The 19,263-nt window shown below is 48.6% G+C and overlaps 1 protein-coding gene across 6 annotated transcripts in view; it reads right to left on the bottom strand.

Moving 5' to 3' along the window:
* Positions 1-1,021: 1,021 nt before the first annotated feature.
* The window catches only part of DLGAP3 (DLG associated protein 3), a 62,122-nt gene continuing 43,880 nt past the window's right edge, over positions 1,022-19,263 (bottom strand). For all 6 annotated transcript variants that reach the window (XM_064363672.1, XM_012440184.3, XM_012440174.3 and 3 more), the window contains 4 exons: positions 6,825-7,309; positions 5,755-5,846; positions 5,302-5,445; positions 1,022-4,594 (listed from right to left, as the gene is read on the bottom strand). In XM_064363672.1, coding sequence (XP_064219742.1) covers positions 4,376-4,594; positions 5,302-5,445; positions 5,755-5,846; positions 6,825-7,309 — 940 coding nt within the window. In that variant the 3' untranslated portion in view covers positions 1,022-4,375. The remainder of the gene's footprint in view (positions 4,595-5,301; positions 5,446-5,754; positions 5,847-6,824; positions 7,310-19,263) is intronic.

Here is a 19,263-nt window from a genome sequence, read left to right on the forward strand (position 1 = left end):
AGTTTTCTTGATCAGATCAGGAAACTCCAGAGAGTCCCTCCCTGTACTTGGGAAACAAGGTTAGAGGGACCTTGATTCTGAGGCAGCTTCGAAGGCCTCTCAGCATGTCAAAGTGCCAGTCTTTGGGGTATTGCTTTCTGAGCCCCAACAGTACAAAGAAATATTTAGGAGACCGTTGTTAGCAGAACCTGTGCACTAATTGAATATGTGGAGAGGAGAAGGGAACAGAACTGCCCAGAGGAACTGGCATTCGGTCAGCCAATCATGTGCTAGGCATTGGGGATGCAAAAATGACTGGGACCAACCTGCCTCCGGAGTTCTCTGACTAAAGAAACAGATGGGTCTACAAAATGTCAACAGAGTGTAAGAAATGTGATGACAGAAGTATACACACGCAGCACAGAAGAGGATCTTCAGCCCGGCCAGGAAGGTTCAGGGAAGGCTCCCTAGAGGAATCAGGCCTTGAGCTGAGTCTTGAGTCATGGCTAGCGGTTCCCTCAAGCAGAAGTGCTGAGGGGCTCAGGAGCACAGACTTAGAAATCAGATAGCCATGGGTTCAAATCCTGACTCTTGTCTGCTTATCTCAGAAAAGCTATTTACATTCTTTGTTTAAAAAAAAAAAAAAGACAATAATAGTACCCGCCCCTAGGGTTGCTGTATTAAATCAATCTAAACGTGTATAAAGTGCTTGGCATAGTAGTTTGCACCTTCTCAGTGCTCAGTAAATGGTTATTGACATGTTAAGTATTTTCAACTGTATTGCTCCTTCTGTAATGTCCTATGTCCATTCGTGGCTTTACTCATTCATTAAGCCAGAAATCTGAGTGACACCTTCAAGGCGTCCCATCTTTGAATTATTCCCCAGATCCAGCTTACGGCACCTATGCCTCCTAAATGTCTCTCAAAGTCAACATCGTTCTCTCTTACCTGGACCACTTTAGCAGCTCCCTCAATGGTCTCCCTGCCGTCTTGTCGCCCCCGCCAGTTCATTTCCATTCTGTTGACCATAGTTTTATCTTTCAAATAAAACTATGAGGTCTCCATCTTAGCCCCCAATCACCAACTCTGTATGGGTCCCTTCTGGCCATATCTCCTCCACACCCTCTACAGCCACCATCACCTGCCACCCTCTCCAGCCTATGCTTTCATTCCCAACACACATGTGCTTCCATGGCTTTGCCTAGGCTGATACCTTGGCCCAAAATGAATTTCTCCCTTCTCTTCCTTGACTGCAAAATGCTAATTCATCCTGCAAGATCCAGTTCATAAGGCAGAAAGCTTTCCCAGACTACCTGTGCTATGGTTGTACCCTCCAAAACTTATGCTGAAATTTGTCATCATAAGTATTAAGAAGTGAGACCTTTAAGAGGTTATTAGGCCATGAGGGCTGCACTCTCAAGGGTGGAATTAATGCCCTTGTACAAGGGCAAGTTCAACTCCCTCTCTTGCCTGCTCAACTTCTGCCAGGGGATGACACAGCAAGAAGGCCCTCAAAAGATGCCAGCACCGTGACATTGAATTTCCCAGCCCCCAGAACTGTGAGCCAATAAATACCTGTTTATTATAAGTTACCCCCTCTGTGGTATTCTATTACAGCAGCACAAAATGGATTAAGACACCCTGGTTGCTGGAGGCTCTCTCCTTTCAATCCCTCGGCCATTCTGGGAAAGCAGGCCTCCCTTTGCACCATAACTTTCTGTTTATGTGCCTGGCCATGGCCAGACTGTAAGCAACTCAAGCAAAAGGACTGGATCTAATCTTCAACTTATCTACAGGGCTCAGCATAACTACCTAGGCCACAAGAACCAAAGGAGACTCATCCACACCAGCCCCAGCTGGGGAGATTTTAGACATCATGTCTGCAGCAGGATGACCACAGAGTTGCAGGTGCTGACCTGTTCCTTTGTGCACTCTCCCATATACCTCACAATCCTGGGAAACCTGGCTGTTTCTGAGAAAAGTCATAGACCCATAAAATGCTGTATAATGTAAAGGGTTAAACTCAGACTCAGCCACTTCCTGGCTTCATGGTTTGAGGTAAGCTGTTTAAACCTCTCCAAGCCCCAGTTTCCTCATCTGTAAATGGGGGTGATAACAATACCTGTTTGATAGCATTGCTCTGAGTTCAAACCTCACCCGTGTCCCAATTTTAGAGATGATAAAACAATCTTAGCGAAGTAAACTGACCCAGTTTACTTCTATCGGAGACTTTTGGACAGTCATCCAATTTAAGTCTTCCCAAACCTGGCTGCTCAGAATCTTGGGGAGCACTTGTTAAAAACTTACTGGAGGGCAGAGTCTATTCACTAAGTCTTGAACCAGGCTCAGGAGTCTGTAGGAGATCAGCTCCAAACTGATTGCTTTTGGGAATTCAGATCCCATTAGAGCCCTCCTCACCTTCCAGGCTCACATGAGTGTGTATGTGAACCATCTCTTGCTTTTCAGAAGTCATCTACGAAACCAGTCTATGTATCATTCATGCCACTCTTCTGTTCAAAACCCTCCTCTAGCTCCCTACAGCCCACAAGACCCAGGCCACCCTCCTCAATGAGACCCAAACACTGATATGATCAAGTCTCTGTGCTCCCCATCTCTTCATCCTCCAGGCCTTTGCACAGCTGTTCCCTGATCTTGGAACATTCTTCCCAGCCCCGGCCCTCCTTCAGCAACTAACCCCTCATCATTTTTCTGGCACTCACTCCTGTATTTTAACTGCCTGCTTACTTGTCTATTTTTCCCATACTGCCATAATAAGCTCCATTAAGGGTAGAAACTACATCTTGTTCAGGGCTATTCCTGTGGTGCCTGAAAGCAATAAATGTGTGCCGCATAAACGAATGAGAAGAATTAGCCGATCCAGTGTGGCCCAGAAAAGTAGCCAATACTGAAGGCTTTTCCTCCTGCCTGGAGGTGACACACCAACCCAAAGGACTGCTCAAGGAGTGGAAAGGGGCTTTCTGGGTGGAGACTGCTATCAGCCCTCTCTGGTCTAAGAAGGTTGCAGAGCTAAAATCTCATGATTTGGCATTTGACCTCGGACAGGTCGTGTAACCTGCCCTGAGCTTTGGCTTTCTCATCTGTTGTAAGGACCAGCCACATTCATGTAAAGCACTCACCCCTTGCCTGACCCCCACTGACCACTCAATAAAGCCATCAATACTAGGTTCTGGTGGCCATTTGGATTCCCAGGAGAGCTTAGTTCTTTGTACTTCCTGCTCCCCCACCCCAGCCCCCACCAAGATGCCCACCCATAGGAGGCATCAGAAAATGTGGCAGGCCTGAAGTTTTTCTGCTGATCAGGAATGACTGGAGCAGAAGGAACACTGTGCCTCTAGGGGAAAGGAAACCAGCATTTGTCAATACCTAACAATAACCACACTCCCAGTTTATTGAGCACATGCTGTGTGCTGGGCGAGCTCCAGGCTTCCCTCTCTGGGGGACCCCTGGGGACTGGGAGGCAGAATGGAAAACACCGAAACAGGGAGAGCAGGAAGATGGACATCCTCCCCCTCTTCACCCGACCTGGGCCCTTGCAGGAGGGTCCAGGTTCTTACTGTGGGCTCCAGGGGCCGAATCTCCTTTCCACCAGCTGGCCCATCCCTGGGAGGAGCCCAGGCAACTCCTGCTGTCTCCAAACCAAGAGAGTGGGCTCCCGGCCCCTTCTCCCTTCACCCCCGTCCTCCCACACACGGGAAGGAGGTGGCCTCTTCTGGAGAGAGCAGCTGGCTCGAGTGCAGTTCTGCCGTTTTATTTTTCCTGGAATACTCAAGGGGATGTGGGAACAGCCACAGGTGTGGTGAGGGGAAGCCCCCATCTCCCCTCCCCAGCCGCTGGGAAAGGGGAGAGGCCCAGGCGCCCTGGTCCTGGGTTGGTCCAGCCACTGTGGTCCCTGGGCCCGGTGGGCTGAGGGCTGAGGATGGAGCCCCTGGGAGGGTGGGGCAGGCTCCTAGGCGGGGTTCGGGATTCTTCATAAAAAGCCACGAAGCTTGATCCCCACGAAGCCCAGCCCCGCGGGGTGGGGGGGAACGCAGAGCCCAGATGGGGGACCCGGCCCGGCCTGGCCCGTGGGGGAAAAGAATGGCAGAGATGGTGCCCATGGGGAGGAGGTGGGGACAAAGCGTCGGACCAGGTGGGCGGGGGAGCCAGGTGAGGGGCGCAGGGCGGAGAGGCACGGCCCCCTGCCCAGCCCGGGCGCCTTCGCGTGGGGTCAGGAAGGTAAAAAACCCACGAGAGTGTGACGGGCCCGGGGGCCGGGGCGTGCGGTGCCGGTGGGGCGGGCGCTCGGGGCGGCCCGCGTTCACAGTGACCTCGACGCTGGGTGTACAGTACGGGTGGAGAACCGCGGGCCCGAGCCGGACTGGGCGGGCCAGACCGGTCACAGCCTGGTCTGGGCCTCAGGGATGTAGATCTCGATGCTGTCGGCACTCTCGGTGGCCGAGCTGTGGCGGAAGGAAGCGGCGCGCTTGGCCGCCAGGAGCCGCTTGCGCGCTTCCTGCCGTTGCCTGTCCACGGAGTCCAGGGAGCGCTCCTTCACCGGCACGCCCCGGCCCCGCAGGGGCTTCTTTGGTATCGGCGGAGGGACCTTCTTCTCCTCCTGCGGGGCAGAGGGCGGCGCTGAGCGGGGGCGCCTTACCACCCCACACCCCGGTGCCCGCCCCCGCGGTTCCCCGCACCCGGAGCGCTGACGACTGCGGGGCTTCGAACGCGATGGCGCTCAGCATCGGATCCCATGACTCGAAGCCCCAGGTGCGCCTGTTCGACAAGGTCAAATCCCCACGGTTTCCACCAAAGCGCGGCGCGTTCGAGCGCCCCCTGGTGGCGCCATTCTCAACAGCTCGCATCAAAGCTGGGTTTTCACTCCAGGTCCCGAGAAGGGCGTTCCCCAACCCAGGCTACGCCACGAGGGTGCACATTCCAGGCCTCTGGGACATATCGCAGACAAAGTCCAACGACCTGAGGGCTGAGGGGACCCTCAAGGTTCTGCCCTTGTTGCCTAGGCCCGAACTGAGGACGGTCTGTCCTTCTGTAAAGTCTACTTTTGCTCTCTACAGCTGCAGCCGTGCCCCAGCTGAGGAAGCCTTGGGGTTCAGCACAAGCAGTGATGAGCATTGGGGCCAAGCAGGTGGCAGTGGCCACGAGCGTGGTCACTCTGGAAGGGGATGGTCACCTATCTCCTGTCCAAGCTGCCCTTGCTGCCATGGGTCCCTTCCCCTGCCCCCTTGTTCGCCCTATCCTCCACTTCTCTGGGTAGGGAAATTTCCCAGAGTCTGGACTCTTTGCCTAAAGGGACCCCAGCCCCACCTTAGGCTCCAGGAGCTTCCAGCTGTTGGCCTTGAGTTGCTGTAGCTCCAGGAACTTGAGGGTCACATCCTCGATGGAGAGCTGTAGGAGGTCCCAGAAACCCGCCAGGTCCTGGAAGGTGGGCACAGGGAACGCAGTGGGATCCTGCAGCAGAGGGAGAAGGAGGGAAAGTGGTCTCTCAGGGAGGTCTGAGCCCAGCCAGGACAAGAGAAAGCCCTACCCACCCTTACTGCCAGGAAGCTCAGCCTGGGAGAGTGGGTGGGAGCTGGGAGACAGGGGGACAAGAAAGAGCCCAGGCCTCCCCGTCTTGTGCACAAACACCTGGTCCTACCTCCAGGCACAAGACTCACAGCTAGCCCTGCAGGCATAGACACACCTCTGGCACACAAACACACACACACACACACTCTGGGTCACACATATCTGGTAGGATCTACTACTACAGGTGCTCACCATGCTTTGCTGACAGAGCCGGAAGAACTGCTGAACCTTCTGGGACAGGAGAAGTTGTGTGCTGCCCACAGCGCTGCGGATCTTCTCCAGGACTAGAAAGCAAAGGGAAATTCAGGGAGGGAAATGATGCCTCTCCTTCCCCAGGCTCCAGGAGTCTGCCCTGAATGATGCTGACCCCTCAGTTGTTTGGCACTGTCTATCCATCAGTCTCCTCCAGCCCCAGCCCCATCCCATCCTCAAGTTCCTAACCAGTTCTTATTCTACTACACCTGGATAGAGCACGGAGACTGTATCCTCAGACACTGATGTTCCCTCCTTTATACAACCTACATTTCTTGAGTGCTCATCCTCCTTTATCCTTTCTCTCTCTGGTGTCAGAGGGAGACCAGTCCCAGCCTAGCGCTATGGCCCTGGCCAGCGCTAAAGCCCATTGACTACCCATTGGCTGGGCTTTGTTCCTCACTCACCAGTGCATGCATGAGTCCTGCGCCCTTTAAGAATGACCAAGTAATTTCATGTCTGTAACACATCTTCCTAGTCACTATCCCCTCCACTTGGATATTCTGAGGTAAGACTGTGTCTCCCAGTAGATACAACTTACAGGAAGGGCCATGCTCTCCCTCAGGCCAGGACCATGTCTCCCTGGCTGAATCTCCTCATCTATGCCTCAAACAGGACCTGACATTGTGAACTGCCTACCTCTCTGTAATCCTGGTCCCACCACCCAGACCCCCACACCAGTCCAGATCTGAACGGAGTTCCCTTAGTCCCCATAACCTTGGTGATCTGGACTAGCAGTCATCCCTAGAAGGCCCAGCCCTTTGGCCTGCAGGGTCCACAGCCCAGCCCTGGCCTCTAAAGGTGCACCATGTGCACCGTGCTCCCTTCCAAGAGCTCCCAGCATGCCCTGCTGCCAGTGTTGACCCCCACGCTTCAGTGCAGAAGACCAGTGAGGCACTAACCGAAGGGGCCTCCTGTTACACTGCAGCCCCAGCCACCCCATCAGGGTCTCCTAAGCACACACGAGGCCACAGTCCCCAGAGTCCCATCATTCCAATGCTGTGACTCACTCTCCTCGGGTAGCTCATAGTCCTCCGCCTCACGCTCCATCTGCTGGCACCAGTGCTCCAGCTTCTCCACCTCTGCCCGCAGCATCTTGATGAACCACTCGCCGTCCCGTGGGCAGGGGGACGCACGGCCTGAGTCAGGGAGGCTACGGGAACCACGCTCTATCCAGGAGTCACGGCGGCCGGCCCCAGGGCCGGGGGTGGGGGTGGGGGCAGGGCCGGGTGACCCATCAGTGGCCGGCGGCTCATACGGCAGTGGGTAGCCCTCACGGTAGGCCCACTGGCCCTGCGTGTGGACTGTGCGGAAGACTGAGTAGGTGGGGGCCCGGGGCCCAGGCTGGGGCTCAGAGGCATGCCTCTGGAAGGAGCGTCCAAACTGCAGGGCCTTGTCTTCTGTGGCCACCGTGGCCAGGCCAGCCAGGCCCTCCAGCTCCAGGTCTGCCTGCACGCCGGCCGTCACGCTGTTGGAGCGCTTGAACCTTGCTCGCCTGGGGAGAGGGGTGCCTGTCATCCCCCATTACCCAGGCTCATGCCAGCTCTCTCTCATCCCCACCCCAAGTTAAAAAAAAGGAAGGGAATGAGAAAGGGAACCTACAAAGTGATGAGCTTTATGCACTTTAAATATATTGGTCCTTGCAACAGCTAGGTACATAATATACCTACCTATTGCACTGCCTCTAGACAGGGGTGATACCAAACTATTTAGCAACCAGTTCGGTCCATGGACAGAGCAGATGCTGCCATACACCAGGCAGAGGAGACACAGACCAAAATGCTGCAGCAGTGCCCTGCAGGGGCTAGATTGTGGAGTGGGCTAGAGGGGCCAGGGAGGAGCCAGGGTGGTGGCTCTTTACCAGCGAAGGCAGAAGTATTTCAGCATTTTAACAAATGCAATGTCTATGCTAGTTTACACCAGCTGCACTAGAGTGTCCTCAAACCTACCTAGAGATGAGTAAACTAAGTCAACCCAGCTTCTAAGTAGCAGAGCCAAGATTTGGACTCAGGCCTGCTGGGCTCCATAGTCCAAGCACTTGGCAGTGCACCAGCTGCTAGAACGTCACAGGAAGAAATGCCTTGGAGCAGCTGGGGGTGGAGTGGGCCTGCAGTTGGGAGGACTTCTCTAGGGACCCTGATGGCTCAGCCCAGAGCCTGGCCAGACACAGTCAGCCAGGGCCAGTGGAGCTGAATTAAGTTGTTCGCAGGAATGACATAGGGCCTGGAAATTTCTTGTCTTTGAGTTAATAATATGCAAATCTTATGCAAACCAGAAGGTCAACTTGCCTTGTTCGTTTTTTTCCTGAGTTCAGAGTTCTTTTCTATGAAGAAGTCAGTGACCCCTTAAGATGCATGAGGTTGGAACCAGGCAATACTTTAAGAAGTGGGAGGTAGGGGGATAAACAGAAGATCAAGGTTTGGAAATTCAGGGACCACAAAAGAAAAGCCTGTGTGTCCTGAGCTACCTCCACCCTTACATGGTCAGAAGGGATTGTGGGGCCAGCTCAGGGGGTCCCTACAGCTCCCCAAGAGACTCTCCCAACCCCCGCAACTTCAGCCTTTCTCTTGCTGCCCAGGCCTTCTCTCCTTGCCTGCCTACTTCTCTCCAGCTGGCAGGCTGCCTGCTGGGAGCCTGTTGCCATAGAAACCAGGCCCAGAAGGATGCTGCAGGACCCAGGAAGAAGAGATGCACTCATGTGCAGTCTCCAACGAGCCCTATGTCCCAACCCCCACCCAGAGAGGGAAAAGGAGAGAGAACATATCCTCACTGCCTCCCACACAGTCTTCCCCTCCGTGTCTGCCCTGTCCTGCCCTGGTCAGGGCTTGCATCACCATCTGCCTTGACAATTAGACTGGCCCCCTTTCAGATACATCTGCCTCCACTCAGTACCCTGCCAAGGAAGAGCACGGGACCAGGAGTTAGCTCCGAGTTCTAATGGCTTCGTCACTGTCTGCCTTTGTCACTCACCCTCCATCTAGGACATCCGATGTGTATAGTGTATGTACTTAAAATATATATATTAGATATAAATATATACACACATATACATCTAAAAATACACACATATATACAATTATAGAAATAGATTGGTAATTGCCAAGGTAGCTCCTCTCTCTAAAATTATATTTTGCATATTTTAAGATCTGGGGCCCTTCCCAGTCCACCCAAGACTGGAATAGTCTTCCGAAAGCTGAGCTCTGCCAAGTCATTCCCCTGCTCAAAACCCTTCCACAGCCCCCTATTGCCAACAAGACAAAGTTTAGACTTCCTGTGCCAGCATTATCTGAGGCCCTGATACCCTGGACACAGTCCTCCTCTTCAACCTCATCTCCCCCACATGCTTCTGTTCCCCGAATGGACTCTAAGTGATCCTGACTCTAAGCCTTTGCACCCGCTACTCCTCTGCCTGAAATGGCCTTCCTCCTCCTGGCTCCTTGTCCATTCCCCGCTTAAAGTCCGGCTTCACCTGTTTCGCTCCCCCTGCCCCCAAGACCACTCCTGAGTACCACACCTCCCTCAGCAGCCCTCCTGGCTTCAGAGGCAGTCCTGCCATTCGAGCAGATTGTTCTCTTTCTGGTGAGAGTCTTGTGTGTCTAACTGTACTCTTAGGATGCACACTGACTTGCTTTGAGTTTTTTTGTGCCTTTGTGCTCTAGTTAGCCTGTGGCTCCTTCAGAGCTTCAGCCATTGCAAACCGCAAAGATAAAGGAGGGGTTTGCTCCAATAAATACGTGCCTGAAGATCTGCCACCTGCGTGCTTTCCTGTCACCCCTGCTAAACACAGTTCTGTCCTTTGGCACTGCCATGTCTGCTGCCTTCCACCTGTCCTCCAAGATGTCCTGAAAGGATCACAGTCCATCGAGATGGAAACAGCCACACAGCTGGGAACAGAAGCACCAAGTGCCCCAGGCTTCATGCTTCACAAGTCACTGCCTCAGTGAGCTCTCTCACATGTCTGCCTCAAAGGAGACTGAGGAAGTGGAGGAGCCGATGGGATGACCAGAAGCACAGTCCTCACCAACGCCCCCAGCCAGCAGCCAGAGATGTGTACAGCACACGCGGAAGTCACTCATCCCTGGGCAGGTGGCATTTAAAACCAGCAGTGTGGGACAAGCTCACCCAAGAAAAGAACAACGGATCCAAGATCCAAACCCCAGGGAACATGGACATTTCAGGGCTGGGTGGAGATGGTGCAGCTCAGAGAGGAGTCTAAGCTGGAAAGGAAGAGGGAGAAAACCAGCAGAAAGTGACATCAAAGCAGAGAGGGGACAGACAGGTGTCATGAAGGAATGGGCACCTAACATGGAAAACGCAGCCAGTTAAGAATGAAAGGTGCCCACGGATTTGGCAATATGGAAGCCACAAGTGATCCAAGCAAGAGTGGGTTTGGTGGAATGTGGGGGCAGATGCCAACTGCAGCAGGTTGTCAGGAGGTGGAGGAAACTAGTCAAGGCAACTCTCGAAGAGCCTGGCTGAGAAGGGAGGAAGACAGAGAGAACGTACTGTTCGAAAGGGATATTTTGTTTTGGGTGCTTCTCGCATGCTGTATCCCGAGAGGAAAGAACCTGTAGGCAGAATCATGGCCACCAAAGAGGTCCACATCCTAATCCCAGAACCCGTGAATCTGTTACCTTCCATGGCAAAAAGGACGTTGCAGATGTGATGAAGTTAAGGATACTAAGAAGAGACTCTTGGATTATTCTGGTGTAACACATTTTATAAATGAAAGAGGGAGGTGGGAGAGTCAGAGAAGAAGATGGAATGACAGAATCAAGGCTGGAATAATGCAACATGGGGACTCAACCCACCACTGCTGGCTAAGCAGGCTGCAAGAAAAGGAACGCAGACAGCCTCTATAAACTGGAAACTGACTAAATGGATTCTTCCCAGAGCCTTCCAGAGCCCAGTTTGAAACCCCATTGAGACTCTGACCCCAGATAATAAGTATGTATTGTTTTCCATCACTGAATTTGTGATAATTTATTTCAGCAGGAATAGGAAATTAATGCAACCTGTAAAAAGAAACTGAATGAAAAGAGAGAAGAGAGAGGCAATAATTCAAGGAACCAGATATAAGGGAGATAAAAAAGAATAACATCTCCTGAGCACTTAGTATGTGCCAGGATAAGCACTTTCCATAAATAAACACTCTCAATCTTCACAAACAGTCCCACTGTATGGGTGTTAGTACCAGCCCTACTCGTAGATGAGAAAACTGAGGCTTAGGGAGGTTGACTCCTAAGATGAAGGCAGGACTGGTGGAGGGGACAAGGGGAAGAGATCTAAGTAAGCTGGGGGTTGGCCTGGAAGTGGACAGAAGTCCCACCAGTTGACCTCAATCATCACAATGAAGAGGGTGATGGCGGTGGCTGTCTGCTGGAGATGTCTGGGGAGCAGGGAAAGGAATGAGAATGAGCAGCTTTAGGGGAAGCAGCAGAACAGAGCGGTTAGGCCCGTGTGCTCTGGAGCCTTGCCCAGGTCCAAAACCCAGCTCTGTGGGTTGTGCCTCATTTCCCCATCTGTAAATGAGAATGATAATAGTAGCAGTTCATAAGACTGTTGTGAGATAATATCCATAAAGAACTCCGAACAGCACCCTGCCTGCCCATTGTGTTAGCTATTCTAGAGAAGCAAAATGGTTTGCAGCTCTCACTGAAAAGAAAGGAAGCTGGACAAACACATTCATCGGAATGTAGCACTGAGAACCCAGCTAGGGCATTGTAGTTATTAATTATTATGATTGCTGTTGATCATTTCCATCTGTTCTCCCACAGCACTTTGAACAAAACCTCCTTTCTACTCCATATCACATTGTATCATGGCTGGTTATTTGTATAACTGTCTCCTCACTAAATAGGGCAGTTCATCACACATGAACACTGGTTGGTTGGTTGGTTGGTTGGAAGGAAGGATGGTAGAAAGCATTAACTATCTTCCAGCATCCACTCTCCATTTCCCCCTTAGTAACAGAACCCCACCATTTTATGCTGGATGCATGGCTACTTTGAATAAAGATTCGGCTGGGCACAGTGGCTCATGCCTGTAATCCGAGCACTTTGGGACGCGGAGATGGGTGGATCACCTGAGGTCAGGAGTTCAAGATCAGCTTGGCCAACATGGTGAAACCCTGTCTCTACTAAAAATACAAAAATCAGCTGGGTGTGGTGGCACATGCCTGTAATCCCAGCTACTCGGGAGGCTGAGGCAGGAGAATCAGCTTGAACCTGGGAGGTGGAGGTTGCAGTGAGCCGAAATAGCACCACTGCACTCCAGCCTGGGCGAAAGAGTGAGACTCCATCTCAAAGAAAAAAACAAAAAAAATGATTCTTTCCCAATCTCCCTACCAAGTAGATGTAGCCATGTGACTAAGTTCCAGTCCATGAGATAAAAGAAGTGGTGGCATGTGCAACTTCCAAAAACGTGTCCTTAAAAGGAAGGGGTATGCCCTTCCTTGCCTCTTTCTCCTCCCCAATCACCAGAGTGCAGACATGATGGCTGGACCTCAAGCAGCCATCTTGGAACATGAGACCAAAGGCAAGTGCTAATGGGGTGGGGGATGAGGAATAAGATAGAAGGCTCCGAGTCCTCACACTGTGGAGCACTTCTCAGACCTCAACTAATGCTCCCTGGATTTCCTCTAAGCAAGAGGGAAATAAACTTCTATCATATTTAAATCACTGTTGTTTGGGGGGTTTTCTGTAAATCACAGTCAAACCCACTCCTGACTCTAACAGATGAATTTTCAGGATAGTGAAGTTCAGGGCTTATGTCACTATTTAGTTTTAGATTTGGCAGTATTTGCTGTGGTCTCCACCAACAGCTGTCAGCGCAGGATAAAAACTGGCTTCAGCTGTGAATTGTCATTAATGCGTAACAATGCGTTCACAATCTTTTCTCCCAAGCCTTTAAATGAGGCTGCAGAAGCCTCCTCCCTTTGAGTTCTCCAAGGTGACAATTATTACATTCCTGATGATTCTGCACGTTGTCATCATGGTTACTTCGGGGAGAGTTTCTACTGTGATTCTCTGGGGGATAACATAAAAGCCTCTGGGAAGAAGTTGGGTTATCCCAAGAGACACAGTATCCAAGGAAAGCTCAATATCCAGAAGTTGTCAAGAGGTTTTGCCAGGAGTATTTGGCAGCAGGCTGGAGGGGTAGGAGGGGGAGTGGGCAGGGAGGAGGAAGGATGGTGTCATTTCAACTAGGCAGAGCCTTCAAACTAGCTCCTGTAGAAGCTCCTGTGGAAGGAATCTAAGAGCCTAAACATAATCAAGCAGGGTAAGCTTTGCACGGGCTGAAGCTGTCGCTGGTTCTGCTCACCTTTGCATCCTCAGTGCCCAGCACACTGTTTGGCAAATAATACCGATTCAGTAAATATCTGCGGACAGATCAATCTTGGGGGGATGGGGTGCAGTGGAGATAGAACTGAAGGAGTGCCAGACCCCTCCCCTTATATTCTAAGCCAAGTCATTGCTGATACTGGGCAACTGGAAGGACTCACAGACAATTCCCAGATGGAACAATAAGTCCAAACTCCTCACCCAAGAGATGAGCAGGGAACACCCTGAAAGGCAGATGAGAAGAGACTTTCCTGCCCAGCAATTTTAAAAACCAAAGTATAAAGAGAGAAACAGATACTGGGATGAGTGAGACAGCAGTAAGGACAAGAGAGTCAAAGAAAATGGGGCGGGGCTGTGTGCGCGGTGGGGGCTAGGCCTGAAAGCTGGCCAGGCGAGGCTGCTAGAATTCATGGCTCGCTTTTATGCACCAGTTGGGGCATGGTGTGTGGAGAGTCAGACTTAAAGTGCCAGGGACATAAGGGACAGAAAGGGCTGTACAGGTGTATCACTAAGGATGCCTGCAGCAGACAGGCCAGGGAGCCTGGCCAAAGAGATGGGCCAGATTTCCCCTCTCCGCACCTGTCACTCGCTCTGAATTCCCAGTGTGATCACCTGTCCCAGGCAATTTGGTTCTTTAGATGCTTATTCAACACCATGTCCTCTCCTCGGCCTGCCACATCAAGACCTCTCCAAGCACTTACACAAGAGCAAGGACGGCCACGTTCTCTGCCTGTCCCTGCCCTTCCCTGACTTTCACTCCAAAATGCCACCCAAATTGGCCCATTTCTCTCTGTATCCACTGCTATCAGCCTTACCCAGACCGCGGATCAATAGAGTAGACTGAACTAACTTAGGGAGCTCCCACTCACACACTAAACACATAGAAATGCTGGATTTTAAAAAAATCAAAAAGTGTTTTTGCTACAATGCTGGGCTTGAAAATAGGAATGAGAAATTTCCGGGTACCAGAAACAGGAAGGAAATTCAAAACCTGTATAGTGAGAGGGGGTCTAAGCCAAGTGAGCCACAAGGAGATCAGTCCAGACATATGTTAGAGGCTAGATGAAAATGCTGAGGGAGGATGAGAGGAGAAACCCCAGACCTGTGCAGCAAGGGGAGCTGGAAAGAGACCCTGTGCACAAAGCCGGCAGCCAAGAAGGTCTGTTTCATTTGCAAATTTGGACTCGAAACACTCATGGCAGGGATGCAGGAATGTTGGCCTGGAAGGAGGATGCTGGGAAATCGGAACATTAAGGCTTCCTTGTGTGGGGGTGTGGGGTTCAAACACGTATTACCCGTGAAACACCAGAAACCTCAAGCCTCAAGGTGAGACACTAACTTTAAAACTTTAAGCAGTGCTTCAGCATGAAGTAAAGTGAACCAGGAGGAAAAAGAGGGCAGTAACAAACAATAGGGAGTACATAAACTATGGAAACACATTTGTAAATCTAAACTATTAAAGCATAAAGGATACAATAGCAGCTGATTTAGCAGAGACTTTTAAAGAAGTATAATCAAACTACTAGAGAAACATAACATGGAAGATGGGAGGAGAAAATTAAGAAGGAAATTAAAGTGTTCCAAGATTCTTGTTTTCTGCCGAAGAGGGATAGAAGTCAGACTTTATAAGGAAAATAATGAAATTAAGTATATCTGTTAAATTTTTAAGGGAAATCACTACTGAAATGTAAACTTCCAAACCAGTGGAGAGAAAAGAAATAAAGTAAACTTTATTTCCTGTTGATTAGTTCAACATAAATAAAAAGTAGGAGAGAGAGAAAGCAAAGAAAAAGCATGTCAACTAGAAAATATTTAAAGAGATAATAGAGATAAACTCAAATAAATCAGTAATGAAAGAGTATATACATAGATCGAATATGTCTAAACTCTAGCTACATATCGCTTATAAGCAACACATATAGGCCAGGTGCAGTGGTGGCTCACGCCTGTAATCCCAACACTTCGGGAGGCCGAGGCAGGTGGATCACTTGAGGTCAGGAGTTCAAGACCAGCCTGGCTAACATGGTGAAACCCCATTTCTACTAAAAATACAAAAATTAGCCAGGCGTGGTGGCAGGTACCTGTAATCCCAGCTACCTGGGTGGCTGAGGCAGGAGAATCGCTAAAATCTGGGAGGCGGAGGTTGCAGTGAGCCAAGATCGTGCCGCTGCACTCCAGCATGGGCAACAGAGTGAGATTCTTCTCAAAAAAAAAAAAAAAAGAAATTTAAAAAATACATCTAAAACATAAGGATACAGGAAGGTTGAAAATAAAAGGATGGAAAAAGATATATTGGAAAATTAACCAAAAGCAAGCAGCCAAAGCAATAAAATCAGGCAAAAAAGACTTCAAGGCAAAAGACATTAGGAAGAATGAAAAGCAGCCTATTTAATGATAAAGAGCCAAGCCACCAAGAAGATACAACAATCAAAAGCTTGAATGTTTATAAACAGCACACTCTCAAACTGAAGTAAAAAGATACCAGGGCAGATAACATATCCACAATCACAGTCAGACATTTTTAACACACCTCTCAGAAATGGTAGATTAAATATACAAAAAAAAAGATAAACATTTGAAAAGTATAAATTATAAGTTTGACCACATATGACAGCAGTCCCCAACTTTTTTGGCACCAGGGACTAGTTTCGTGGAAGATAATTTTTCCACAAGCTGCAGGGGTCGTAGTGGGAGTGGTTTTGGGATGATTCAGGCACATTACATTTATTGTGCACTTTATTTCTATTAGTATTACATTGTAATATATAATAATTACTCAACTCATCATAATGTAGAAGCAGTGGGAGCCCTGAGCTTGTTTTACTGCAACTAGATGGTCCCATCTGGGGGTGATGGGAGACAGATCATCAAACATTAGATTCTCTTAAGAAGCACACAACCTAGATCCCTCACATATGCAGTTCCCAATAGGGTTCAGGCTCCTATGAGAATCTAATGCTACCGCAGATCTGACAGGAGGTGAGCTCGGGTAGTAACGCTCACTCACCTGCTGCTCACCTCCTGCTGTGCAGCCTGGTTCCTAACAGGCTGTGGACAAGTACCAGTCCCCGACCTGGGGTCTGGAGACCCCGATATATGATATATGTACACATAATGAAGGAAGCCTCAACAAATTCTAAGGAAGAAGTATAATAGATACATGATATGAATGGCCACAAGGTAGCAAGTTTAGAAATCAATTATGAAAAGGCAGTCCCCTGTCAAAAAAACTCATTTGGAAACTAAAATAATTTTTAAAATTTATTCTAAAATTTCATAGGTTAAAAAGAAAATTATGATGAAAGATGAAAGTTATAAACTATTCAGAAATGTGCAATAAAAATACTGCATCTCAAAACTTATGAGATGCAGCCATAAAAGTATATAGTTATGGCCTGGTGCCGTGGCTCACGCCTGTAATCCCAGCACTTTGGAAGGCCGAGGTGGGCGGATCACGAGGTCAAGAGATCGACACCATGCAGGCCAACATTGTGAAACCCCGTCTCTACTAAAAAAATACAAAAATTAGCTGGATGTTGTGGTGTGCGCCTGTAGTCCCAGCTACTCGGGAGGCTAAGGCAGGAGAATTGCCTGAAACAGGGAGGCAGAGGTTGCAGTGAGCCAAGATCGCACCACTGCACTCCAGCCTGGCACCTGGCAACAGAGCGAGACTCTGTCTCAAAAAAAAAAAAAAGTATATAGTTATAAGGGAAGTTATAGCCCTAAGAGCACATATTAAAAAATAAAAAATATTGAAAGTTAGGGTAAGGCCGGGCGCGGTGGCTCACACCTGTAATACCAGCACTTTGGGAGGCCGAGGCGGGTGGATCATGAGGTCAAGAGATCGAGACCATCCTGGTCAACATGGTGAAACCCGTCTCTACTAAAAATACAAAAAATTAGCTGGGCATGGTGGTGCGTGCCTGTAATCCCAGCTACTCAGGAGGCTGAGGCAGGAGAATTGCCTGAACCCAGAAGGCGGAGGTTGCAGTGAGCCGAGATCGCACCATTGCACTCCAGCCTGGGTAACAAGAGCGAAACTCTGTCTCAAAAAAAAAAAAAAAAAAAAAAGGGTTGAATTCAAGAGGCAGAAAAAAAAAGACAAACAGCAAAAGAAAGAAAATTACCAAAAGTAGTAGAGGAAAGGAAATATTAAAGATTGCTCACCAAAACCAAAAACTAGTTTTTTAAAAAGACGAATAAAATATAAGTTTTAAAATATATTTATTTTTTCTTCCCCCCCCCACTTTTTTTTCTTTGACACAGGGTCTCAGTGTCTCAAAGACAAGCTGAAGTACAGTGGTGTGATCAGAGATCACTGTAGCCTCAAACTCATGCGCTCAAGTTATTTACCCACCTCAGCCTCCCCAGGAGCTGGAACTATAGATGCATACCACCGTCTCCAATTAATTTTCACATTTTTTGTAGAAATCAGGTCTCACTATGTTACCCAGGCTCATCTTGAACTCCTGATCTCAAGCAATCCTCCTGCCTCAGCCTCCCAACGTACTAGAATTATAGGTGTGAGTTACTGTGCCCGGCCTAAAAAATATATTTAAATGATAAAATACACAAACCTCAGGCAAGGCTGATCAAGAAAGAGAGGTAAGACATAAACAGATGGTATTAGAAATGAAAAGGGAGCCAAGCCCAGTGGCTCACTCCTGTAATCCCAAGACTTTGGTAGGCCAAGGTGGGAGGATCACTTAAGGTCAGGAGTTCGAGACCAGCCTGGTCAACATGGTGAAACTTCATCTCTATTAAAAATATAAAAGTTAGCCAAGCATGGTGGCAGATGCCTATAATCCCAGGTACTCAGGAGGCTGAGGTTGCAGTGAGCCGAGATTGTACCATGGCACTCTACCCTGGACAACAGAGTGAGACTCTGTTTAAAAAAAAAAAAAAAGAAGAAGTGAAAGGGAGATATTAATATAGAGATACAACAAATATTGATAACATTTTAATACTATGAGAGAGAATATTTGTGTCAAAAACTTTGAAAGTTGTCAATTTTTATTAAATGTTTCATTTTTTAAAACAAATATAAATCGCCAAAATGATTCGAGAAAAAAATAAAACCAGAATAGGTCAATAATTACTAAAGAAACTGAAGCTGTAGTTTTAAAAGTTTCTCCTATGCCCGAAAGGCATCAGGCCCACATAAATTTTATAGGCAACCTTTACCAAACCTTAAGGGATAGATAATTCTTCTTACACAAATTGTTCCAAAGAACAAAACACACAGAAACCTACCAAATTCATTTTAGGAGTCTGTCTGAGCTCCAATACCTGAATTGTGCAACAATAAAAAAACTGTGGGCCAATATCACTTACGATATATTCATAAATCTAAATGATTTAAAATTTTAAAGTAACAACTGTTCAGAAATCTAATAATGTGTATAAAAATAATATAGCAAAACTGTAACAAAATCCCTAGAGCTCCACATATCCATTCTTTGTCTTTAGGCATGAAAACCCTGATTCTCAGCTATGTAGTTCACACCCTCCACATTGCTTCCCAGCTACGACTATACTTCACAGCTTCCTTTGCGGCTAGGTGCCACCACGTGATGAGATTTTAGCCAATGTGATGAAAGTGGTTGCGTGTAACTTTCAGAAAGTCTTTTTAAAAAGGAAGGACTGCATCCCTCTTCCTCTTTCCTGTTTCCCACTGCTCAGAAGCAGACGTGACTGGAGGAGCTTGAACTTCAGCTCCTTGGACAAAAAGTGACATACAAAATACAAGGAGCCTGGAGTCCTGACACTGCACTCCCTACATCTAAGCTGGCCTTTTTTTTTTTTTAAGGGAGAGAGAAGTACACTTGTTTAAGACACTACTGAGGCCCTGTGACTCAGAGCCAAGTTTAATCCAGACTGACAATGGTATTAAGCAGGGTTTATCCCAGGAATGAAAGATTGGAAAATCCATTCATATAATTCACCGTGTTACATGGGAAAGAGAAAAATCTATGATCATCTAAATAGATTAGGAGAAAGCATTCAATAAACTTACACTCATATTTTCTATTTTAAAAAATAAAAATAAGATTCTTAGCCAACTAGGAATAGAAAGGAATTTCCTTAATCTGACAAATGGATCCAT

Source organism: Aotus nancymaae, unplaced genomic scaffold (assembly GCF_030222135.1).
Source record: "Aotus nancymaae isolate 86718 unplaced genomic scaffold, 86718_ANA_hifiasm-v0.15.2.pri h1tg000053l, whole genome shotgun sequence".
In the NCBI taxonomy this organism is placed as follows: Eukaryota; Metazoa; Chordata; class Mammalia; order Primates; family Aotidae; genus Aotus; species Aotus nancymaae.